At 50.5% G+C, this 25,906-nt stretch overlaps 1 protein-coding gene across 3 annotated transcripts; it reads right to left on the minus strand.

The window, feature by feature from the left end:
* Positions 1-305: 305 nt before the first annotated feature.
* Positions 306-25,673, minus strand: ZBTB5 (zinc finger and BTB domain containing 5). Of its 3 annotated transcripts, XM_038769891.1 has the most exons (4): positions 25,478-25,673; positions 19,354-19,548; positions 18,319-18,430; positions 306-3,246 (listed from the first exon to the last, which is right to left on the minus strand). In XM_038769891.1, exon 4 carries the CDS (start codon positions 3,240-3,242, stop codon positions 1,233-1,235), a length of 2,010 nt encoding a protein of 669 aa, XP_038625819.1. In that variant the 5' UTR covers positions 3,243-3,246; positions 18,319-18,430; positions 19,354-19,548; positions 25,478-25,673; the 3' UTR covers positions 306-1,232. The 3 variants fall into 3 exon arrangements, with proteins under 3 accessions (XP_038625819.1, XP_038625820.1, XP_038625821.1); XM_038769892.1 differs by lacking the exon at positions 25,478-25,673 and having other exon boundaries at positions 19,354-20,213; XM_038769893.1 differs by lacking the exons at positions 18,319-18,430; positions 19,354-19,548.
* Positions 25,674-25,906: the final 233 nt, after the last annotated feature.

The following is a 25,906-nucleotide window of genomic DNA, read 5'->3' on the forward strand; positions in this document are numbered from 1 at the left end:
GGATCATGTCTACCAATTCCAATGTACCGGACTCTCCCTAAGCGTTTGCACACGGAAATTGATTATACGGAAATGGAAGGCCGGAGGGAAAGCAGGTGGTCATTTTAAACCCTAATTCCAAACTCGAAAAGCAGGACGCAGAATGAAGGAAATCAAAGCCTGAAGACCAAAGCACCGACATCTGCGGCGCCCTCAGACAGAAGGACCTTAAAGAAGAAAGAAACCTCCCCCAAATAACGACTGCTTCAAGTCCCCCGAGCCTAGATTGAGTCACGTTGTTCGAACAAAATCAGCCGAGACTTGCGCTTTTCAGATTTTCTATGTATGTTACCATTTGAAATACAAGTTGGTTAAAATACTGCTAAGAATAGCACATACAGAAACAGTACTTCACGTCAACGCGCAATACAAGTATACATACGATTTTGTTTCAAAACGGGGAAAACCGCCGGAACGTTTCACGGGAGAGCTTGCCGTATTCCAAAGTATGTACATCTAGCTGTCCAAAAGGATACCGGTCCTGGACTCACTGTCAGCACCATCACAGCGCAGCGTCTGTTACTGCGGGTCGGCCCCAAATAAAAAATACAGTACATTCGGAACCCCTAAAACTAGCTCCATAATACACTTGAAAGCATTTAATGGCAGACTGACGAACCTCTAGGTCCTCCCCCCTTCAAGGGACACGGTCCTCTTTAGTACCAGTAAAGAGCTCTTTGCATCACTGCTTATAATCACACGATGTCCCAACTCAAAACTTACAAGACGCGGTCGAAATGCTCTCACGCGTTTTCCGAAAACTGCTCAAGAAATTTGCACTTCAGCTTATCCTCCAAACGAGCCGTGCTTAACGTCGTCAGGTACTACCTATTTTCGCCACCCTGCAGCCCCACTCCAAAAGGGCGATTTCGTCTCCCTACGCTTCCATTTTCTCCCAAGGACAAACCAGCACAAGCGCCTCGCTCTAACTCCGCACCTGACGGCCGGCCGAGCGCTTAGCGCCGGGCTCCGCACGCACAGCGAGCGCTCAAGAACCACCGATTATCGATTCACAAAAGCCATCGCCCAGTCTGAAACCTCAGAGTGGTGTTACGTGTCCACCGTGAGTTCGCGGTTAGAACGGCTTCCCACCCGCAGGTCTCGGGTGAGACGGCTTCCCGCCAAAAGCGCTCGGTCGAGATGGTCTGTTTGCGAACGGGCATCGGAATTTACTCTTTACGGGCGGAAGGGGATTAAAGCAAAGTGCTGGGTAGATTGCTACTCTGCCACCTGAGGCACGTAGTCTTAGAATGCTTGTACAGATGGCTGGACTGACTGAACCTTTTGCCACACTTCAAGCAGGCGTAGGGTTTCTCCCCCGTGTGCACGCGGATGTGCTTCTTGCAGTCGGTAAGGGTCAAGAACGTCTTGCAACAGATTTTACAGGCATACTTGCGGGCCCCTTCCACCACCAACACATTGTGCTCCGAGAGGGCCTTCTTACACTTCGAGAGGACGTCGGCCGACGCCCTGGTCAACTGCGGGGGCCCGGGCTGGGAAGGGTGCCCGTTTTCAAAAGAGGACGTGGCCCCGTTTATTAACTGGGAATTGGCCGCGTTATCCTGCATCTGGGAGCTCCGAACCGAGGTCACCACCGGCATTTTGGGCGCTATGCGCCGGTAACCTGGGAAGTTGCTGGCTCCACCCCTTGAGGAACCCATCATCGCTCTGGAGAGGGAATGCAATCCCAAACCGGACCTGGGGAAGTCCATCCCGTACTGTTCCGCCGCCCGGTATCCCGACGTCTGCACGCAGGGAAGACCCATGACTTCCTGCATGGGGCGGACAAAATGGGAGTCTCCGGGTTCGCTGAACGGGTTGTCCACGTGGGAGACCGTAGCGGAGGAGCTGCCGTTGTTGGGCCCCGATTCCGGACTCATCAAGTAAGACGCCTCCGCGTCCATCCTGCAGTCGCTGGTGGTGTTGGGAATGTTGTCGTCGTTGTTCTGACTGGCGCTGAAAGCGCCGCCTCGGCTCTTGTTCAGGAAGTTGGAGATGCTAAAAGAGGACTTGTGTTCCTCCATCATGTGAATGTCCGCTACCCTGTCGGTGCTGGACTGCGGGTCCGAGAAGCTGCGGTCGCTGCTCTCGGGGCTCAGTTCGATCTTCTCGGCGCTGACGACGCCTTCCACTTCCACGGACTCACTGCCTTCTGCCTGGGAGGTGACATCGCTCACTTCGTCCTGGGGCTCGGGGGAGCTCAGGGGTTCGGCTTTGACCACGACTCGCATGTGCTCTTTCTCGTTGAGGTTCTCTTCTGGATTTTCACACTGGTAGCCGCTCTTCTCAGAGACGGCCTTCTGGTCGAAACTCGTCTCCACCTGAGTGGCCTGCGACGCCATGGTCATGTGTGAAATGTTCCCCGCGCCGTTGTCGGACTGACTGGGGACCTGGGCGTCCTCCGGAGCCCCAAAGGGCTGGTCGAACAGGATCGCGCCGTCTTCCTGGGTCTCGGCGACGGCGTCGGACTTCACGTTGTCCACGATCTTCAGCGAGTCGGCCGAGAAGAACTCCTCCCGGGGATGAATCCCCGACTGGCCGTTCTCCGGGGCAACGTCGGAGATCAGGGACTCGTCCATAGCGGGCCTGATCCGCTGCCTGGCCCGGTCGTCGGGCGGCGGTTTCCGCTTGTGGAGGCGTCTTATGGGAAAAGTGGTCCGCTGCTCCATGTTACTTCTCATCGACGAGCCCAGGGAGGGCTGCTGCTCCTCCGCGGTCTGACTGGAATTTAGCGCGGAACTCACTATGCTCAGTCCGAGCTGCTGAAGCATAAAAGACCGCTGCATCCGGGCGTTCTGCTCCTGAACCCTATCGCTCGGGGAGGACATGGGCAGGGTCCTCGTAGTCAAGTAATGCTTACACGCTTTAACAACCGAATTCAAATGCAGGTGTGAGGCTGCCAGCAGGACGTCCATAACATTGCTCTCCCCGAGCATCAGGGTGGAGGTGTACATCATGTCGATCAGAGCGGCAAAAGCCTCGGCTGTCACCACCTCGCTATCCAGCTGGATCATGTTCATGGTTTGATCGCCCTCGGCTACGGTGAAGAGGGCCCGGAAATGCGTGCTGCATGCCGCCAGCACTGAACGATGGGCTTTAAAATGCCTGTTTCCCACCACGATGACACAGTCGCAGAGCTGACCGTGCAGACGCTGGTAATTTAGCTGCTGAAAGATTTGTTCAAAGTGTCCGGGAAAATCCATGATCCTGCGGGAGAAAAGGAGGGAAAAAAAAAATATTATGAGACCTAATAATACGCTACATCTGAAACCCTCAACTCTTTAAATAAAGTCAGGGGGCTGAATCTGAAAATGGAAAGAATTAACCACAGACTTACATTAAACCGTAGACAGAGCATCAATCAAAAAACGGTATTTACTGAGTGGGGAGCACTGTACTACGTGCTTGGGAGAGGGCGATACAACAGAGTCGGGAGACACGTTCCCAGCCCCCGCGAAGAGTAGCGTGGCCTAGCGGAAAGACCGCGGGCCCGGGAGTCAGAGGACCTGGGTTCTAATCCCGGCTCCGCCGCCTGTCGGCCTGTGACGTTGAGCGAGCCGTTTCGCCCCTCTGTGCCTCAGTTACCTCATCTGTAAAGCGGGGATTAAGAGGGTGAGTCCTATGTGGGACAGGGACTGTGTCCAACCCGATAAACTTGGACCTGCCCCAGTGTTTAGTACAGTGCCCGGCACACAGTGGTTAACAAAAAATGAAAAGAAGAGCTCATAGACTCTGATGAACGTAGCCCATTCGAACACGTCCATCCTCTTCAAAAGCTAGGGGTAGAAAACATGCCCGCGAAAGACTTTGCTCATTCATTCAGTCCTATTTATTGAGCACTTACTGTGTGCAGAGCACTGTACTGAGCACTTGGGAAGTACAAATCGGCAACACACAGAGACGTTCCCGACCCAACAACGGGCTCACAGTCTTCGTGTGAAACGACCGAGCCGTCCACCAGTCGCTGGGACCCTGCAATTGGCTAACGACACTTTAGACCGCTCGTTACGGGCAGGGGACGTGTCTGCTAATCATTCAATCGTACTTATTGAGCGCTTACTGTGTGCAGAGCACTGTGCCAGGCGCTTCATCCTGTCGCACTTGTACTCTCCCAGGCCCTCAGAACAGTGCTCTGCACACAGTAAGCGCTCAATAAATACCACTGATTGATTGATTTGGGAGAAGACGAAAATACCTCCCCTCCGGCTCTCGCCCCATAAAAGGGCGGCAAGAGTGAATCAGGAGCTGCTGCAGAGACACATTTTAGAAACAACAGACTCTCCTCTAAGCTCGGGAATGTGCGTTCCCTGGAAGCCTCCCAGTCCCCCTCCCACTTCCATTCTCCTTTTCACCCAAGCTTGCTCCTGGGTTCCTGAAGAATGTACCAGTTGTCCCCCAGGACCGCATTCTCAATCTGCCCAGCGCCAGCATTTCGGCTGCCGACGCACTTTGTGGACGGAGAGAAAACTCTGAACCCAAAGACAGCCCGCCCCGAGATGCGGTACGGGAAAAAGGGCTCTCCCACCCTCCCCACTCTCCCCATCTAGGTCACAGGTGAGGGAGGGAAGAAAAGGCCTGCAGGAAGGAAAACCTTTTGCTCACATATGAGCAGAGACGAATCGGGTCTAGAAACCCTCAGGCCGCCCTTTTGACCTAGCTTGCCCAGGATTCCTTTTCCCCAAATGAGAGAAAAATGAAGCTTCCTCCGATCCCAATCAATCAATCATTCGGATATACTGAGCACTTACCGTGGGCCGAGCACTGTACTAAGCACTTGGGAGAATACAAGAGTTGGTAGATGGGTCCCCCGCCCTCCTCTGCCTCCCGAGCCCATCCTGGACCCCTACTTAAGCTCCCTATTCCCCGGAACGCCCGAGAATTGTACCATCATTCATTCGTTCATTCAATCGCATTTATTGAGCGCTTACTGTGTGCAGAGCACTGTACTAAGCGCTTGGGAAGTCCAAGTTGGCAACATATAGAGACGGTCCCTACCCAACAGTGGGCTCACAGTCTAAAAGGGGGAGACAGAGAACAAAACCAAACATACTAACAAAATAAAATAAATCGAATAGATATGTACAAGTAAAATAAATAGAGTAATAAATATATACAAGCATATATACAGGTAGATGGGTTCCCCGCCCTCCTCTGCCTCCCGAGCCCATCCTGGACCCCTACTTAAGCTCCCTATTCCCTGGGACGACCAAGAATTGTACCATCGCTCTTTGACCAGTCAACAGGCAGTCACGTTATTTTTAACCTTCGGATGTTCCAAAATGGGAAAAAGGCTGTAGCGCTGGGGGGGAAAAGCCACGGGCTTTGGGGAAAACCCCCGTTCACCCTCAGAGCACGCCTGGACATAGTAGAGCTGCCCTTCGTTTTGTTGTCTGTCTCCCCCTTCTAGATTGTGAGCCCGCCCTTGGGTAGGGACCCTCTCTATGTGTTGCCAACTTGTACTTCCCAAGCGCTTAGTCCAGTGCTCTGCACACAGTAAGCGCTCAATAAATACGATTGAATGAATGAATGACGCGGCACCCACGAGCGTGAGTGAGAATCTCTCGCCCTCCTAAACCTCCGGTTTTAGACTGGAACAGAATCGACGAATTGAGGGAGCTGGATAAGGCGTTACTGCTTGGAAAAATGAGAACGATCACTGGGCAGGCCCAGCTTCACCCAGGAAATGAAAAAGGCCGCCGCTTTGGGGTCGGCAAGTGGGAGGGGAGGCTGGGCACTGTTTGGCTCCCTCCTCCCCGCCCAGAGACGGCAGCCAAGCGGGACCTCTTCGAGACGGCGGCTCCGCAAGGTGAAATGTCAGAGAGGGCCAAGGCAGCGAGTCGCAGAGTGAAGAAGCGGCCACCAAATTTCTTCAGGGGCCACTCGGTTGACAAGATATCTGATCTCCTCCCCCGCCCCACCAGTCCTCTTCAGCTCCTCCTCCCTCCCGTGCCACCCTTCGGGGCGCCTAGCCCAGTCCAGGGGAAAGAGCCGGGGCTTGGGAGTCAGAGGTCGTGGGTTCTAATCCCGGCTCTGCCACTTGTCAACCGGGTGACTTCGCTAGAGAAGCAGCGTGGCTCAGTGGAAGGAGCCCGGGCTTTGGAGTCAGAGAGATCATGGGTTCAAATCCCGGCTCCGCCAATTGCCGGCTGTGTGACTTTGGGCAAGCCACTTTCACTTCTCTGGGCCTCAGTTACCTCATCTGGAAAACGGGGATCAAGACTGTGAGCCCCACGGGGGACAACCTGATCACCTTGTAACCTCCCCAGTGCTTAGAACAGTGCTTTGCACATAGTAAGCGCTGAATAAATGCCATCATCATTATTATTATTATTATTCTCTAGGGCTCAGTTCCCTCATCTATAAAATGGGGATCAAGACTGTGAGCCCCACGGGGGACAACCTGATCACCTTGTAACCTCCCCAGCGCTTAGAACAGTGCTTTGCACATAGTAAAGCGCTGAATAAATGCCATCATTATTATTATTATTCTTCTCTGGGCCTCAGTTCCCTCATCTATAAAATGGGGATCAAGACTGTGAGCCCCACGGGGGACAACCTGATCACCTTGTAACCTCCCCAGCGCTTAGAACAGTGCTTTGCACATAGTAAGCGCTAAATAAATGCCATCATTATTATTATTATTATTCTCTGGGCCTCAGTTCCCTCATCTATAAAATGGGGGTGAAGACTGTGAGCCCCATGTGGGACAACCTGATGATCTTTTAACTACCCCAGCGCTTAGAACAGTGTTTTGCACATAGTAAGCGCTTAATACCAACATTATTATTATTATTATTATTATTATTATTACAAGGAGCTCTTGGAGGCTGTGGAGGGAAGGGCTTTGGGGGTAACAACGCATCACAAGGGGTCGGTAATACAGTGGGGCTGCGGGATTTAGTGACATCACTTAGAGTAACCTGATGCCATCCCAGTAGAAGCAGTGTGGCTCAGTGGAAAGAGCCCGGGCTTGGGAGTCAGAGGTCACGGGTTCTAATCCCGGCTCCGCCACTTGTCAGCTGGGTGACTTTGGGCAAGTCACTTACCTTCTCTGGGCCTCAGTTACCTCATCTGTAAAATGGGGATTAAGACCGTGAGCCCCACGTGGGACAACCTAATCACCTCGTATCCCCCCCAGCGCTTACAACAGTGCTTTGCACATAATAAGCACTTAATAAATACCATCAATATAACATGATGACATCCTGTCAAACCTGGACGTGGGGCAGGGCGACGAATTGGGCGCTTCCTTCGCCGGCCTCTACAGCAATGAAGGGAAATCCCGTTGGCCAGAGTTTTCCAAAACTTCAATATTTTATCATACTGACACCCAACACGTTACATCTGGCCACTCTGTTTAAAACGGCAGAAAGATAAGAACCTGTCTACATGTTTTGTTTTGTTGTCTGTCTCCCCCTTCTAGACTGTGAGCCCGTTGTTGGGTAGGGGCCGTCTCTATATGTTGCCGACTTGTACTTCCCAAGCGCTTAGTCCAGTGCTCTGCACACAGTAAGCGCTCAATAAATACCATTGAATGGATGAATGAATACGAAGTTGTGTGCTAGAAAGAGATCGGATCCTTCGTACCCTGTGACTGTCCCTTTGTCTTCCATCCAAAGTCGTACCCAGAATGTTTAAGGTGCCTGAATCTGGATTAAGCAGTCTATTTGAAAAAATTATCACCAATCACCAATGGTATTTACTGAGCGCTTGCAATGTGATCTCCGTGGCAGGAATCTGAACTAGGGAAGGCAGAGTTTGAAGAAAGCCCTGTGTAACTGAGCAGACCTACGAAAGGCTGATAATCTAATAAGCCAATCAATCAATAGTATTTATTTAGCACTTACTGCATGCAGGGCACTATACTAAGCACTTGGGAGAGTACAATATAACCGAATTGTAGACATGTTTCCTGACCACAAGCAACTTACACTCTAGAGCGCCGTCCCTATCTTAAAACTAGTTCTGTAGAAGACGTTAACTCGCCAACGGTAGGCATCTACTTATGGTGTTTTACTCTCCCAAGCGCTTAGTACAATGCTCTACAAACAGTAATGCTCCATAAATGACATTGATTGACTTAAGCTCTAGTCTCCTAATACCCAGAGGAGTCTCCTAGATAAAAGCCATAATGAATAGTTATCAGAACGCACAACTTACAAATTGTTGTATACACATATAAAGAATGGGAGAAGTGAAGAGCAAGGTTGAGGATGAAATGGCATTAGAAGACAAACCAAAAGCCTTGGGAAGGCAAAGTCTTCGACTTTCAAATCTCCATCTCTGCCCCTGCTCTCTCTCCCTCCCTCCAGGCTCGCATCTCCTCCTGCCTTCAGGACATCTCCATCTGGATGTCTGCCCGCCACCTAAAACTCAACATGTCCAAGACTGAACTCCTTGTCTTCCCTCCCAAACCCTGCCCTCTCCCTGACTTTCCCATCTCTGTTGACGGCACTACCATCCTTCCCGTCTCACAAGCCCGCAACCTTGGTGTCGTCCTCGACTCCGCTCTCTCGTTCAACCCTCACATCCAATCCGTCACCAAAACCTGCCGGTCTCACCTCCGCAACATCGCCAAGATCCGCCCTTTGCTCTCCATCCAAACCGCTACCCTGCTCGTTCAATCACTCATCCTATCCCGACTGGATTACTGCATCAGCCTCCTCTCTGATCTCCCATCCTCCTGTCTCTCCCCACTTCAATCCATACTTCACGCCGCTGCCCGGATCGTCTTTGTGCAGAAACACTCTGGGCATGTTACTCCCCTCCTCAAAATCTCCAGTGGCTACCAATCAACCTACGCATCAGCCAGAAACTCCTCACCCTGGGCTTCAAGGCTGTCCATCCCCTCGCCCCCTCCTACCTCACCTCCCTTCTCTCCTTCTCCAGCCCAGCCCGCACCCTCCGCTCTTCTGCCGCTAATCTCCTCACTTTGCCTCGTTCTTGCCTGTCCCACTGTCGACCCCCGGCCCACGTCATCCCCCTGGCCTGGAATGCCCTCCCTCCGCCCATCCTCCAAGCTAGCTCTCTTCCTCCCTTCAAAGCCCTACCGAGAGCTCACCTCCTCCAGGAGGCCTTCCCAGACTGAGCCCCCTCCTTCCTCTCCCCCTCCATTTCCCCGCCTTACCTCCTTCCCCTCCCCGCAGCACCTGTATGTTTGTACGTATTTATTACTCTATTTGACTTGTACATATTTATTCTATTTATTTTATTTTGTTAATATGTTTGGTTTTGTTGTCTGTCTCCCCCTTCTAGACTGTGAGCCCGCTGTCGGGTAGGGACCGTCTCTATATGTTGCCAACTCGTACTTCTGAAGCGCTTAGTACAGTGCTCTGCACACAGTAAGTGCTCAATAAATACGACTGAATGAATGACTACAAACATCTATTGGCATCCAGCGCTTAGAACAGTGCTTTGCACATAGTAAGCGCTTGACAAATGCCATCATTATTATGTGTGGTTTAGTTTGAATGCTCTCCCGTGACTAGAGAGTCTAATCAATCAAATCGATGGTATATATTGAGTGTTTCCTGTGGGCCGAGTACTGTTCGAAGCCCTTGGCAAAGTGAGCTTAGTCAGTTTTCTATTACCTAAAAGTCAAACACCGCCACACCCAAGCAACGAATGCTCCGCGAGACGGTCTGAGGACCCACCAAGCCAACGGTTGACAGGACAAAGAAAATAAAAACGCTAAGGAAAGTCCCAAAATCAGATCTACCAGAGGCAGGTGGGAGGAGAGCGGGGCAGAGGGAGATTTCTTGGGGTGGGTAACGGGGAATTTGTGTCCTATCAGGATCCACTTGAAAAGAGGGCTGGGGTGAGTGGCAAGGCGGCCCATGCCATTTGGGCACTAGAGGAGCATGCCATGTGCCACCTTTCTGGGCCAACTACAGTCAAATCAATGGCATTTGTTGAGTACCTAACTTGACCGTACTCTCCCAAGGGTATGTGTGTCGCACACAGCAAGCGCCGGATAAATACCACTGACTGATTACTGGGTGCGGAGCACTGAACTAGAAGACACAACCTCTACCCGCAAGGAGATTGAGGAGCAGGAAGCCCGTTTCGACTAGACCGTAAGCTTGGCCATACGCTTTAGGAAAGAGATAGGCAAAGTGGGTTATGTGTTTAAAAAAAATACAAACCCAAAAAACTAGCACTAATGAACTTCTCGATGCCCTTCGATGCACTTAGGCGCATGTGTCCGCTCAATGTATTTATTTTGATCACCCTACTATTGTTCTGTTTGTCTCCCCAGTTAGAGTGCGAGCTCCTTATGGGCAGGGAAGACGGCAGTTCATTATTCTGTACTTCCCAAGTGCCTAAGAAGTGCACTGCCCACCAAATAGGCGTTCAATAAATGCTCCTACTACCCAAACCACGGTGGAATACCGTATCTGAGGCCAAACCTATAAACACGACGTGGAGATTCGACAATTACTCAGTTCAGTATGAGTCACTGGCATAGCCCAGCCAGATAATCAGAGTCCAAAATACACTCTGGCTCTTCAACGATCCAGGCTAGCTGCCTCCACGGAATAAACCACCACATAAATTGACAATTTCTCCCTTTACACTGTTCAGTGTGGACTCAGTGTGGGAGAACGACATCCAAATGGGGAAAGGTTTTAAGAATGAGAGAGCCAAAGGAATCAGCGAGGTGATAAACCAGCCAAGATTATCGTCTTCCCTTTTCACCAGATCTCTTCCTTCTAATTGGAACTTCGGCATATTCCCTGTTATCCAAAAAAACTCTACCTCTTTGAGATAAATAAATCTTAGATGAGTAACTAGCTTATCAGCATATGAGGTACTATAATTCTCCATACACCTCACTCGCCAAATGGAGAGGATTGCCATAAAATTTTTGACGGCCTGCCTGAAAATATTACAACAGCATCATAAGACCGGAGCCCGGAGGAGGCCTGGGTTAAGCTAACTATGCGTGATCCCAAATGTCTTTTAAGGCACTTTCCGGGAGCCATAAAGCTTCCCAGTTCGGCAACCCTCACTTTCCATAAAGCCTCTGCACTCCCTACTCTTTGAGAATGGACCCATGAGTCATGGGTTCAAATCCCGGCTCTGCCACTGGTCAGCTGTGTGACTTAGTGCAAGTCGCTTCACTTCTCTATGCCTCAGTTACCTCATCTGTAAAATGGGGATTAAGACTGCGAGCCCCACGTGGGACAACCTGATCACCTCGTAACCTCCCCAGCGCTTAGAACAGTGCTTTGCACGTAGTTAGCGCGTAATAAATGCCATCATTATTATTATGATAAAACGGTTCCGTCCGCAAGCCCAGGAACAACTGGTTATTGACACCTCAATACTGCAGAGAGATTTATTTGAAAAGACGGTGAGAACTGGGATTCTGCTCTCTGCCTATTTCCCAAGAAGAAGAAATGGGTAGAAGGCACAGGGGAAAAACCGACCTAATTCAAGTGGTTAAAAAAATGTTTGTCTTTGTGCTATTTTGCACAGCTCTCTCTCTCCTCCCTCCCCCTTCTCCACTGCAACAACAAATCATTCTTTCCTTTTCTAAAGAGACGATTCCGGAAGAGGAGCAGTTGTCGTCAGGGGTGCCGGCTTTTCATCTGGGGTGTGGGGGGGGAGCGAGGAAAGGAGGAAAAGTGCAGAGGGGAAGATGGGAAAGAGGCAGGGAGAATGAAGGAAGGAGGGAAGAAGAGAGGAAAGGGGGCAAAATGGGAGAAATGGGGAATGGAAAGGAGGAAATGGGGGAACAGGGAAGACAAGGAAGGAGTAGGATGAGAAAGGGGGAAGAAAAAAAAGGGGGGGCGGAGGATGGAAAAGAGGGAAGAGACTCACCTTTCCTGCCACGCGGTCGTCTCCTCTTCCACCACCGCTTTTCCCGTCCTCACTGAGCTTCAGGACAGGATCTTCCCATTCCCTTCCCGCCTCCCTCCCACCCGCCCGGCCAGTACGTCACTCCAACCTGGTCTGCCCTGGCAGCCACACCATAGTTGTCTCCCCTGCAGGTGCCCACCGTTTACCGCTGCCACCCTCACACCTCAGCCCCTGGGCTACGCGTGGGGTTGCCTAACGGTTTGAGGCCGAGAAAGGGGGCAAAGGGGAAGTGCAAAACGCTAATGGCACCGAGAGGGTGCCAATCTCATGGGGGTGATACTCCTGCCACCGGGTCTTGATGACACTAACGTCATCCGCAGACGTGTACAGGCAAGTCCCCCAAATGAAGTTTCCTCTCAACAGCAATTTTCATTAACTATTACCCCAACAGCATTGAATCTGTCTCAATTTGTACCTACCTGCATTGGTGACAGAAATCAAATCTGCTAGATACGTCAATTTTTTACTACTTTTTACAGAGCTAACTGGAAAACGTAGGAAGTTTGCATAATCTTTTTTTTCCAACAGTCGTTTATTTTCCTTATAGTAAGGGTATTTAATGAGTGCTTACCACATGCAGAGCCTTAAGGGACTTACTTCATGATCTACTTTCACTGACTCTTCAATGCTACCAACTCAGCCTAGGCATCACCAGTCCAGGGCAAACGGACACCATCACTGCTCATCTTCTTCAGAGGATGGACGGGAAAGTTGGAATAGTCCCAGGACTTGCTCAGAGTATCAGAGTTGTACAAAGACGGAATAAAACCCAAAGAACAACGAGTCCATCCATTCTTATTTTACCATTTTCCGCTGATGATACCGGGTTCTTGCTCAAGTGCGTTAAGGGGTGGCTGTGGACCGGGTTTTCTCTAGCTAGCGGTTGCTTTTCTGCTTTATTTAGAAAAGCTCCTCAAATTCTGACCATTTCCAACACAGCCCACCAACCCCAAGGATGGAGGGGATAAGTATTCGGGGCTGGTTTCCGGGTTAGCTTAGGATGGGCAGCCCCCAGCACTAAGGGCTGAATTTGGCCCAGGCTAATCTGTTTGCATCTGCCCTTTATCCCAGGGCTGGGTGATGAAACTTTGCTGGTGGGGCTCTTGCTTCAGGTCTAATAATAATAATAATAATAATAATTATGGTGTTTGTTAAGTGCTATGTGCCGAGCACTGTTCTAAGCGCTGGCAAGGTCGAGGGCAAGTCCTGATTCAAGCATTCTGACTTGAATTTTGGGTCCCCGGCAGAGCCCTGGCCCTAGAGGAAATCGATCACATTAACGTCCGTCTCCTCCACTAGACCGTAAGCTTGTTGTGGGCAGGGGACCCGCCTATCAACTCTGCTGTATTGCACTCTCCCAACTCCTCTGCACACAGTAAGCGCTCAATAGATCCCACTGATGATGACGGCCAGGAATGAAGTTCAGACATCAACAGACAACAAGGTTTGGATAAGAAGTCTTGTTCTGGGCTGGTCCTGAGAGGAGCTGATCAGCCATAACGGCACAATTGCCGACTTGCACTTCCCAAGCGCTTAGTACAGTGCTCTGCACACAGTAAGCGCTAAGTAAATACGACTGAATGAACGATTAGTAATAATAATAAATAGTAATAATAATAATGGTGGCATTTATTAAGCGCTTACTATGTGCAAAGCACTGTTCGAAGCACTGGGGAGGTTACAAGGTGATCAGGTTCGCCCACGTGGGGCTCACGGTCTTAATCTCCATTTTCCAGATGAGGTAACTGAGGCACAGAGAAGTGAAGTGACTTGCCCGAAGTCACACGGCTGGCAAGTGGCGGAGCCGGGATTTGAACCCATGACCTCTGACTCCAAAGCCCGGGCTCTCTCCGCTGAGCCCCGCTGCAAAAGGGCAGACCTCCCTTTCGCATGGGTGAGGACACTAAAGGCAGAGAAAGCACCTCCCAAACTGGAAGGAGACGAGGGAACTCTCCCCCCTCGGAAGAAATGAATCGACCCGCCTCTGCGGGTGTGAGAGGATAGGTAATGTAAAGAAGCATTAGCTACGGCGGGCTGCTTGAACAGAGAAGGCAGAATAATCGTACGGACATAAAAAGATGCGCTGTCTCAGAAAATTACCACAACGTATTCAATAGGTCGTGTTGGGTTTCTTTTTAAATAACTGAATGACGAGAAACGAAAATCACCCCAGAGAAGCAGCACGGCCTAGTGGATAGAGCATGGGCCTGGCAGCCCGAATCACTTCTCTGTGCCTCAGTTCCCTTATAATTATAATAATAACGATGGCATCTGTTAAGCGCTTTACTATGCGCAAAGCACCGTTCTAAGCGCTGGGGAGGATACAAGATGATCAGGTTGGCCCACGTGGGGCTCCCAGTCTTCATCCCCGTTTTACAGATGAGGGAACTGAGGCCCAGAGAAGTGACTTGCCCAAGGTCACACAGCTGACAGCTGGTGGAGCCTTATCTATAAAATGAGGATTAAGGCGGTGAGCACCACGAGGGACACGGACTGCATCCAACCTGATTACCTTGCATCTAGCCTAGTGCTTAGCAGTGCCTTGCACACAGTATGCACTTGAATACCATTAAAAAAAAAAAATCCAATCATCCAATCCCCTCTGGACTGTAAGTTCTTTGCGGGCAGGGAACGTGTCTACCAACTCTGCGGTACTGTACTCTCCCAAGAGCTTAGTACAGTGTTCTGCACACTGTAAGCGCTCGATAAAATACCACCGGTTGAACCAATCGGTGAACTAGGGTTAAAACTGGTGACCAAATTACAACTACAAAATTTCAAGATTCGTTTTTCCTTTGACATCATCAAGATCAAGCAGACAAGGTCTGGAGGCCTTAGCTTGTCCCGAATAAGGCAAAACCTGAGAACTTAAGGCTGTCCAATTTATCATTGCCATACCTATTCCTGTTTGAGCCTCCAGATAAAAGGACTTGTAAGCGCGCTGTGGGCGGGAAATATTACCACCTCTGTCATACTGTACACCCCCAAGCGTCTAGTATAGTGTCCTGCGCACAGTAAGCGCACAATTCGATTAACTAGAGGTAGTTTCAACTTCCTCTCAGGGTCGCACCTGGAGAGTTTCCAATACTCTACCAGTCTCAGCTCCAGGAGGGAGAGTCAAGAAGAGGCATATCCATCCCATTCTTAGCTTGGGCAGTGGCTAACGAGTGGAAGGAAATCCGCTACAGATCAAAACTCACCCGTGCCGGGCAGAGACTCGTTTACTGTGCAGAAGGAGGCAATGGTAAACCGCTTCCGGATTTTTTTTACCAAGAAAACTCTCTGGATACGCTACCGGAACGACCGCAGGTGGAAGCGCGGCGTTCCGGGAGAGATGCGTCTAGGGCGTCGCTACGGCTCGGAGACGACTCGACGGCATAAGGCAACAACTTTCGACTTATTTTCGGGCACGCGACTTACCGAAAGAGTCAGTCCTTTAGCCAACACTCCCCCATAACGCCGAGGGCAAGTGTGGTACAATTTCCATTTAACCGCTCTGGTTACGGGAGCAAAAAAGCACATTCCTTCTCTTGTAATAAAGTTCTATTACCTCTGCAGTGCACTCTCTTGGGATGTTTCAATTCACGGAAAAAATGTCCAAGGGACTTCCACAGCCTAAAAGCACTGACTAGTCAATCAATTTACTTCCCCCTTTTAGACTGTGAGCCCACTGTTGGGTAGGGACTGTCTCCATATGTTGCCAATTTGTACTTCCCAAGCGCTTAGTACAGTGCTCTGCACATAGTAAGCGCTCAATAAATACGATTGATGATGATGATGATGATGAACGCTTACTGCGTGCAGAGCGCTGAACTAAGTGCTGGGGAGAGTGCCAACAGAGCTGATAGTTAGGACCCCTGACCTCAAGGAGCTCAAAATCCTGTGGGGGAAACAGACTCAGATACGGGTAGCAAGAGTGTCAAGCGCTTAGTACAGTGCTCCGCACACAGTAAGCGCTCAGTAAATACGATTGAACAGAGTGTAAGCACATGAACAAAAATGCCGTGAACTGGGGTATCAGCGTGCTTAGAGGGTAATAATAGTAATGGTATTTGTTAAGCGCTATGTGCCAGGCACTGTACTAGGCGCTGGGGTGGACCCAAGCAAATCGGGTTGGACACAGTCCCCGTCCCACGTGGGGCTTCACAGTCTCCATCCCTATTTTCCAGATGACGTAACTGAGGCCCGGCGAAGGAAAGTGACCAGCCCAAGGTCACACGGCAGACGAGTGACCTTCTGACTCCCGGGCCTGTGCTCTATCCGCTACGCCATGCCGCTTCTCAGTACAAACTCAAGTGCAGAGGCGACGCAAAAGGGAGGAAAAATAAGGTGAGGAGATGAGTTGACCAATTTCACAAGCAGTGGCGAGACTAAATGGCATAAAGAAAGTCCCAAAGTACCGGAATGCTGCAATATCTAGGGCATTGAACAGTCTCTGGTCTGGGCATTTAGCAGGCAGGCCAAACGGCAAATTGGCAAAAGATAATAATGACTAGCAAGTAATTACAAGGCTGATCTCTGGGGCAGCACTGTTTTTCCTTCGGCACTGGTTAGAAGCGGGCTCGGAAATCCATACTTCAACAGGTCTGATTAAACCAACTCCCTGGGCGGGAAGCAATCGCAAGCGACCAGGAACTTCGGAGAGGGGCACGTGCCGCCCACGAGAAAAAGAACGAGCAACAGCTGACTGGAGGTGCAGCGACACGGAAAAGCAAGATTTCTGGAGACCAGAACGCACATCTACGGTCAGAGATGCTCGGCAGAAACAGCCCTTGAGGCTGCACGCTTCATACAATAAGTCTTACGGCTCATCTGTTGCTAGACAGAAGTCAATTTCAATATCTTTATTTAAAAAGTCCACGGCCTTAGTTCCAAACTGAAGTGTCTGATCAATCCAAAAGAGATCGGACGGATTTAACAACTCTGTATTTGCACTAATTTCCATTTTTAGCTAAGAACAAAGCAAACCAAGGGGCCCAAACACGTAGATACACAACATGAAAAACCATACAGTCCAGTACAGTTGTGGATTTAGTACCAAGGGTGATGTTATTTATCTGTGTGAACGAGACAAATGACTCCACAGCTACACTTACTGCCTCCAGCCATACACACAAACACACACACACACACACACACCTGCCCAACTAACAGGCAAGAGGAAGCTACCAGGTATGTTTGTTTGGCAATCAAAACCTAGCCAGAAAGTGGTTATTTCTTGAGTTGCTGTGAAACAAGGTTGGGGTGTGGCAGAGCAGGAAGTGAAGGAACAAACCCGAAAACATCCAGAGAAATTTTCAGGAGCGAGTTGGCTCCGTATACACCCTTGGGCTTTCTATGGCATGGCATTTACTAAGTGCTTGCTACGGGCAAGGTGCTGGGGGAGATGCAGGGTTATCAGATCTCCGTTTCTTACAGGTGAGGAAACGGCTGCCGAGGGATTCAGTGACTTGCCCGACATCACCCGACATCACCCCGCAGGCCGGTGGTAGAGCTGGGGCTCAAACCCACGCTTCCCCGACTCCTGCGCTCTTTCCACTGAGCCACACGGCCTCCCCCTTTGGAGGCATTCCTAGAGCAAGTTTCGTTCGGCTTCACCGGCCCAGAGTCTTCTGAAGCCCGTAAAAGCTACCGCATTTCTACTTTTATATCGATCTTTTTCTACAGTCATCTCGCATCACTGTAATCTTGTAAATTACTGGAAGGAAAAAACGCGCTGGAGGTTGCTGTGATTGTCTTGAAGCACCCAGGGCGTGAGGGCCGGCAGTTCCATTATTAGGAAGTAAATTCCGAATAGGACACGCCTGAGCCCGGGGACCCCTCGACTGACAACCGCCGGAGACACGGCAGAGAGCCTTTCACGACATCTCTGACTTTACCCCCCACCCGTTTCAGCTTTAAATCATCCGATCCAACTGTACGACACCAGCCTCGTGAGATTCGTGTTCGGGTCTGTACGTACGTCAGGATCACAAGTTCTATCCCCGCTCCGGGTTTTTTTTTTAGACCTCCTGTTTCGCCGACTGACACGCTGTTGCGATTTGTCAACCGGCCCCAGGGGATGCTCCCAACCTGTCCATATACGTGGCAGGCACCATCCAAAAAGCATTTAACTCTGCAGAGTGTTTTCACCCATTCTTGTTTATCTCCCCAACTCGCAAAAGCCTCAGGGCCCAGCAGTCTCCAGAGGATAGCGACAGTAGCGTAATTGCGAACGAAAGAACACCCCATCGCCCGAAGAAAAATGAAATACCTCTGAAAGCTCAGTGTTAAGCACTCCCTGGCAGTTAAATCCAGTTGGGAGAACTTAATTTTTAATTCGGTTCCATCTCGATTTGGACTTCTTCCATTTTGCCTACTTCCATATATTCCACACCCTGCACCAAAAGGGCACCTCTTTGAAACAGTACTTACCTCCTTGGTTTTTAATCCAAAAGCCATTTCAGAAGCTTAACTGTGGAGAACCGCACTTCTATAAATAGAAAGAGTCCACTAGATATCAGTATTGATTGTGCTCCTTCCAGTACTGAGGATTTTTAAAAGAAAGAAAGAAAGAGAGGGGAGGGAGAGGGAGGGAGGGAGGGAGAGAGAGAGAGAGAGAGAGTCACTTTTCTATGCTTTTTTTTTAAACTCAAGAGTAGTAAGACAAATTTTTCCCCTGATGAGTTATGACATCCGACAGTACATTTTGATTGAAACCTGGTATACTCAGAGGCTGATAGGTTTCCTCAAGTTTAGGTTTTTTTAGCTATGCAAACAGGCATCCCCATGCTACAACCAGGTTACGACCTTGAAAATGCAGCCTCACTGTGGGGAGACCGATTCAAGGACCTCCGGGAAAGTGCTACGAAATCCCTTTGTGTGCCGTATACCGTAAAGATAAGGGTCGCTCAACTGGTCCTTCATCTTTATTCACACAATTCAAAACATAACATCACAATTTTCCAGAAATAAAGAAGTTGCAGTACGAGGAGTCCTTTGCAAGAGGCTGCAGCAGTGGAAGCTTGGTTCTCCTGACTGTGAGCGTTCAGCTCTGGTGAAGATTTTGCCAGCGGCTACTGAACGTCAGCCTTCTTTTCTTCTTGAAGCGGCACCGTCCGGCCCGACCAAAGCTTTTGAACCCCCCCCCCCCCTCCATTAGGGTCTTCTTCCATCCCGTTTTCCAAGTTCACCCCGCTCCTTTGAAAGCTGACTTTATAATCCCCAGATTTCGAGCTGGCGGAGGGGCGAACCGGCGCTAGCCCTTCATCTGGCCCGGCATCTTGAGCGACGCGTCGGACACGGTCCGGGCGGGACGACGACTCCTCTGAACGAGCTACGACGAACTCGTCGCCATCCGCTTCCCCCATGTCTCAGTGAAGTCGCCTCCCCAGCTCGGCGACTTCTTTCGGTCCTTCCGCTAAAACGGGGGGTGGGGGGGGGAAGGGTGGCGGGGAGGGATTTACTTACCTGGAGCGCTCGGCCGGGACATCGGGGCCGGTCGGGCGAATGCATGGGATAAGGCATCGAACAAGAGATTGGTGGTATCACCGGGGTAGTTGTAACCTGGGGGATGCCTGTACAGTATCTTGGGAGGGTTTGGCCAGAATCAACTTCCCATGAAAGAGTGATGTACAAGGAGTCCAGTTTTTTTGAAGCCTCACGCTGTCAAAGGGAGACGGAGAGAAGAAAGCAGTAGAAACAATGAACTGAGAACCCCTGAACCACCCCTTTCCCTTGGGGAATCCTCTGCCCCCTCGGTTCGGTTCACTTCAAACTTCTTGTTCCACTCGTCGGGAACACCTGCCTTCCCCATTTACGGAGCCGGGTCACCTCCGACAATCTCTTAATCGCCCCAGTGCTTAGCACGCAGTGAGCACTTAATAAATGCCATGACAACTACAGTCTCAACACGGGACTGGATAATGTGGCCTAGGCGTTTCGACAAAATAGATGGTTTTGCAGTGGGCCATTACCTCAAGAGCACTGACTGAACTGGTTTAAAAAAAAAAAAAAAAAATCAAACTCCATCGGCCGTAACGAAACTTTCGATCGCGTCGTATTGAAGTCGCCGAGTAAAATAACCTCTACTAAAACCATCCGGCTATAGATGCCTTTCAGTTGATTCTTTTAAGGTATCACGTATAATGCAAACGCCGAACTGAATTTCTATCAATCAAGCAAAATCATTAACCTAGGACACGAACTCCATATCGCCTCGCTAAAACTAAGGCTCCCTAACAAAATGCGCTATGAGATCGATTATTGAACCATTCCAGAATTTCTCTTCTCTGAGCGGCCACCTAGAAACCTGATCAAGGTATAGTCTACTAAAGCCAAGGGAAAAAGCTTCGAGTACCTAAAATCGGAGAAGGAAAACACCCGTCAACGGGCAGCAGTGCCATTGAGACAGCTGTCTTTCGGCGTTTATACTTAGACAAAAGGTCCCGTGTGATATTACATTCCACTTTAATGCTACCCTAACACCAGTCAACTTTTCTGGCACTATCTGTACTGAAGAGCCAAAGTAGAAAGGGGAGAGCGTCGCCAGATCCCTTTGTAGGCGAAAGTAATGTCTGAGTACATGAGAAATGTAACGCAGAGTCGAAAGCTACAGTCAAATTACAGCAAACGTCTGGAGAATCTGCGATTTGAATCACGCTGGGGAAACCCAAACCCAAGAAAAAGATTTCAAGGAGTTTTGCGGCCAGGATGGAATACACCAACTCCTCTTCAGCCAACTCCACGGTTTACGGCCTGTGTCCGCGGAAAAAATTGAAAAAAAATCATCTTACTTTTCCTCCGAGCACTAGAGTCGCACAAACGCAACGGATGTCCTGCAAATTGGTCACCCGAAAGCACCGGATGATTTTGGAGGATTTGTGCCGACTACCGAGAAAAGCGATGCTGATCCCGGGGAACTCACCATTTCCTTCCCCTTTGGGTTTTTTTTGGTTTTTTTTTTTTACCATCTTGCTTTCCTTTAGCAAGTTATTTTTCAAGCGACCCCTCCGATATGCCTACATGCCGCATACGTGGAGTCAAGCGCATCAGATCCGATCGTTCTTACGGTTGCCAATCGGCTGTTCGTGCAATCGGCACTTTACGGTACCAACTAGCCCTAAAAAGGGTAAAAACGCTGCTAAACGCCTCTTTCTGAAGCAACTCCGATTCCCAGTTCGGCCCTCCTAGATCCCCTGAAGAAAGCCCGCCTCCTCCAGGAAGCCTTCCCAGATTGAGCCCCCCTCTTCCTCTGCCCCTCCCCACGGCCCTTGTGCCTATATGTGCCATATTTATTATTCTATTTATGTTATTAATGACGTGCGTGTAGCTATAATTCTATTTACTGATATTGCTGCTTGTTCTGTTTCGTTGTCTGTCCCCTCCCCACTTCTAGCCCGCTGTTGGGAAGGGACCGTCTCTACCTGTTGCCGAATTGGACTTTCCAAGCGCTTAGTACAGTGCTCTGCTCACGGTCAGCGCTCAAAAAATACGACTGAATGCTTTTTTTTTTTTTTTAAATGGATTTTTCTCTTTCGGGTCAGAGAAGCGGCGGGGCTTAACGGGAAGGAGCCCGGGCTTGGGAGTCGGAGGTCGTGGGTTCGAAACCCGGCTCCGCCAACTTCTCGTAGTACAGCGCTCTGCTCACGGTCAGCGCTCAATAAATACGACTGAATGCTATTTAAAAAAAAAAAATGGATTTTTCTCTTTCGGGTCAGAGAAGCGGCGGGGCTTAACGGGAAGGAGCCCGGGCTTGGGAGTCGGAGGTCGTGGGTTCGAAACCCGGCTCCGCCAACTTCTCGGCCGTGGGGCTTTGGGCAAGTCACTTGACTTCTGCTGGGTTCCCTCCTCTGGAAAATGGGGACGGAGCCCGTGGGCCCCACGTGGGCCAACCTGATCAGCTTGGCTCCACCCCAGCGCTTCGCACAGTGCTGGGCACACGGTGAGCGCTTAACAAATCCCTTCGTCGTGTTCTCCCTGACGGCTCGGAGGAGGACGACTAACCGTCCATTACTCCCCAGTCTTTTTCCGGCCCTCATCACCTGGCTTCTCCCACCACCGCTTCTTCCAAAGGGGAGAGGAGCGAGGGTCCTGCACGCCCCCCTTCTAGACTGTGAGCCCACAGTAATAAATATGGGTAGAGTAATAAATATATACAAACATATATACATATATAAGGGGAAGGGAAGGAGGTAAGGTGGGTAAGTACAGTGCTCCGCACACAGTAAGCGCTCAATAAATACGATTGAATGAATGAATGTCTCTATATGTTGCCAACTTGTACTTCCCAAGCGCTTAGTACAGTGCTCTGCACACAGTGAGCGCTCAATAAATACGATTGATTGATTGAATGAATGAGTGGGTAGGGACTGTCTCTATGTGTTGCCAGCTTGGACTTCCCAAGCGCTTAGTACAGTGCCCTGCACACAGTAAGTGCTCAATAAATACGGTTGCTGCAGCGTGGCTCAGTGGAAAGAGCCCGGGCTCTGGAGGCGGAGGTCACGGGTTCGAATCCCGGCTCCGCCCATTGTCAGCTGGGTGAGTTTGGGCAAGTCACTTCACTTCTCTGGGCCTCAGTGACCTCCTCTGGAAAATGGGGATGAAGAATGTGAGCCCTCCGAGGGGCAACCTGATCATTTGGTAACCTCCCCAGTGCTTAGAACAGTGCTTTGCACATAGTCAGCACTTAACAAATGCCATCATCATTATTATTATTCTTCTCTGGGCCTCAGTGACCTCCTCTGGAAAATGGGGATGAAGACTGTGAGCCCTCCGAGGGGCAACCTGATCACTCGGTAACCTTCCCAGTGCTTAGAGCGGTGCTTTGCACACAGTAAGTGCTTAATAAATGCCATCATTATTATTATTATTATTATTCTCTGGGCCTCAGTTACCTCCTCTGGAAAATGGGGATTAAGGACTGTGAGCCCTCCAAGGGGCAACGTGATCACTTTGCAACCTCCCCAGCGCTTAGAACGGTGCTTTGCACATAGTAAGCGCTTAATCAATGCCATCATCATCATTATTATTATTCTCTGTGCCTCAGTGACCTCCTCTGTAAAATGGGGATGAAGACTGTGAGCCCTCCGAGGGGCAACCTGATCACTCGGTAACCTCCCCAGTGCTTAGAACAGTGCTTTGCACATAGTAAGTGCTTAATAAATGCCATCATCATTATTATTATTATTCTCTGGGCCTCAGTGACCTCCTCTGGAAAATGGGGGTGAAGACTGCGAGCCCTCCGAGGGGCAACCGGATCACTCGGTAACCTCCCCAGCGCTTAGAGCAGTGCTTTGCACATAGTAAGCACTTAAGAAATGCCATCATCATTATTATTCTTCTTCTCTGGGCCTCAGTGAGCTCCTCTGGAAAATGGGGGTGAAGTGCGAGCCCTCCGAGGGGCAACCGGATCACTCGGTAACCTCCCCAGCGCTTAGAGCAGTGCTTTGCACATAGTAAGCGCTTAATCAATGCCATCATCATCATTATTATTATTCTCTGGGCCTCAATGACCTCCTCTGTAAAATGGGGGTGAAGACTGTGAGCCCTCCGAGGGACAACCTGATCACTCGGCACCCTCCCCAGCGCTTAGAGCAGTGCTTTGCACATAGTAAGCACTTAATAAATGCCATCATTATTATTATTATTATTATTACTCTCTGGGCCTCAGTGACCTCCTCTGGAAAATGGGGATGAAGACTCCATCGTTATTATTATTATTATTATTCCCTGGGCCTCAGTGACCTCCTCTGGAAAATGGGGGTGAAGACTGTGAGCCCTCCGAGGGACAACCTGCTTAAGTGCTTAATCAATGCCATCATTATCATAAATTATTCTTCTCTGGGCCTCAGTGGCCTCCTCTGGAAAATGGGGATGAAGACTCCATTATTATTATTATTATTATTATTATTATTCTCTGGGCCTCAGTGACCTCCTCTGGAAAATGGGGGTGAAGACTGCGAGCCCTCCGAGGGGCAACTGGATCACTCGGTAACCTCCCCAGCGCTTAGAGCAGTGCTTTGCACGTAGTAAGCGCTTAAGAAATGCCATCATCATTATTATTCTTCTTCTCTGGGCCTCAGTGACCTCCTCTGGAAAATGGGGGTGAAGACTCCATCATTATTATTCTTCTTCTTCTCTGGGCCTCAGTGACCTCCTCTAGAAAATGGGGATGAAGACTCCATCATTATTATTATTATTCTTCTCTGGGCCTCAGTGACCTCCTCTGGAAAATGGAGGTGAAGACTGTGAGCCCTCCGAGGGGCAACCGGATCACTCGGTAACCTCCCCGGCGCTTAGAGCAGTGCTTTGCACGTAGTAAGCGCTTAATAAACGCCATCATTATTATTATTATTATTCTCTGGGCCTCAGTGACCTCCTCTGGAAAATGGGGGTGAAGACTGTGAGCCCTCCGAGGGGCAACCTGCTTAAGTGCTTAATCAATGCCATCATTATCATAAATTATTCTTCTCTGGGCCTCAGTGGCCTCCTCTGGAAAATGGGGATGAAGACTCCATCATTATTATTATTATTATTCTCTGGGCCTCAGTGACCTCCTCTGGAAAACGGGGGTGAAGACTGGGAGCCCTCCGAGGGGCAACCTGATCACTCGGGACCCTCCCCAGCGCTTAGAGCAGTGCTTTGCACATAGTAAGCACTTAATCAATGCCATCATCATTATTATTATTCTCTGGGCCTCAGTGACCTCCTCTGTAAAATGGGGGTGAAGACATGTGAGCCCTCCGAGGGACAACCTGATCACTCGGCACCCTCCCCAGCGCTTAGAGCAGTGCTTTGCACATAGTAAGCACTTAATAAATGCCATCATTATTATTACTCCTCTCTGGGCCTCAGTGACCTCCTCTGGAAAATGGGGATGAAGACTCCATCATTATTATTATTATTCTCTGGGCCTCAGTGACCTCCTCTGGAAAATGGGGGTGAAGACTGTGAGCCCTCCGAGGGACAACCTGCTTAAGCGCTTAATCAATGCCATCATTATTATTATTATTCCCTGGGCCTCAGTGACCTCCTCTGGAAAATGGGGGTGAAGACTGTGAGCCCTCCGAGGGACAACCTGCTTAAGTGCTTAATCAATGCCATCATTATTATTATTATTCTCTGGGCCTCAGTGACCTCCTCTGGAAAATGGGGATGAAGACTCCATCATTATCATCATTCTTCTTCTTCTCTGGACCTCAGTGACCTCCTCTGGAAAACGGGGGTGAAGACTGCGAGCCCTCCGAGGGGCAACCGGATCACTCGGTAACCTCCCCAGCGCTTAGAGCAGTGCTTTGCACATAGTAAGCGCTTAATCAATGCCACCATGATGATGATGATGGATGATTGATTGATTTTCCGGCCTGCCGGGCGTCCGCTGCGCATGCGCACTCCGTCCCCGCTCGCTCCTCCTGCCGCCCCCTCCCGGCGGAAGAGCAGATCGCCGCATTGCCCCTAACAATGGCTTGTGAAAATGCAGGCCGACGGGCGGGTCTCTCTCTCTCTCTCTCTCTCTTTCTTTCCTTTCTTCCTTCTCTCTCTCTCTCTCCACAGACACACAGACAGACAGAGAGCGACCGCCTTCGCCTCTCACCTGCCCCGGGAGGCTGGCGCCCGGCCCCGGCCCCTTCGTCTCAGAACGGCGGCAATGGAGGACGGGGAGCCGGCCCCGCTCCGCCGGCTCTGCGCTGGGGTCCTCCGGCCGCCGCCGCCGCCGCCGCGCCCCGCCCGTCCATCCCGCCCAGGAAATGACGGTCCGGCCGTCCCTCTCCCCGCCGCCGCTCGGGGAGGGGACCCGACCGGATCCCCAACGCGGCCCGCGGGCGACTCCGGCGCCGACCAATCGGCGGGCCCGCCAGGCGCCCGCTGTTTACTCCCTAACAATGCCGGAGTCGGCTCGGCCAATCGGCGGGCGCCCTGGAGGCTTTATGACAAGCCCCGCGGTGTCTTTATAACGATCCGCCTTCCGATTGGCTGCCGGCGAGGGACCGTGCGCCGCGACCAATCGAAACGCGCTCCCGCC

This window comes from Tachyglossus aculeatus, chromosome X4, assembly GCF_015852505.1.
Source record: "Tachyglossus aculeatus isolate mTacAcu1 chromosome X4, mTacAcu1.pri, whole genome shotgun sequence".
NCBI lineage: Eukaryota > Metazoa > Chordata > Mammalia > Monotremata > Tachyglossidae > Tachyglossus > Tachyglossus aculeatus.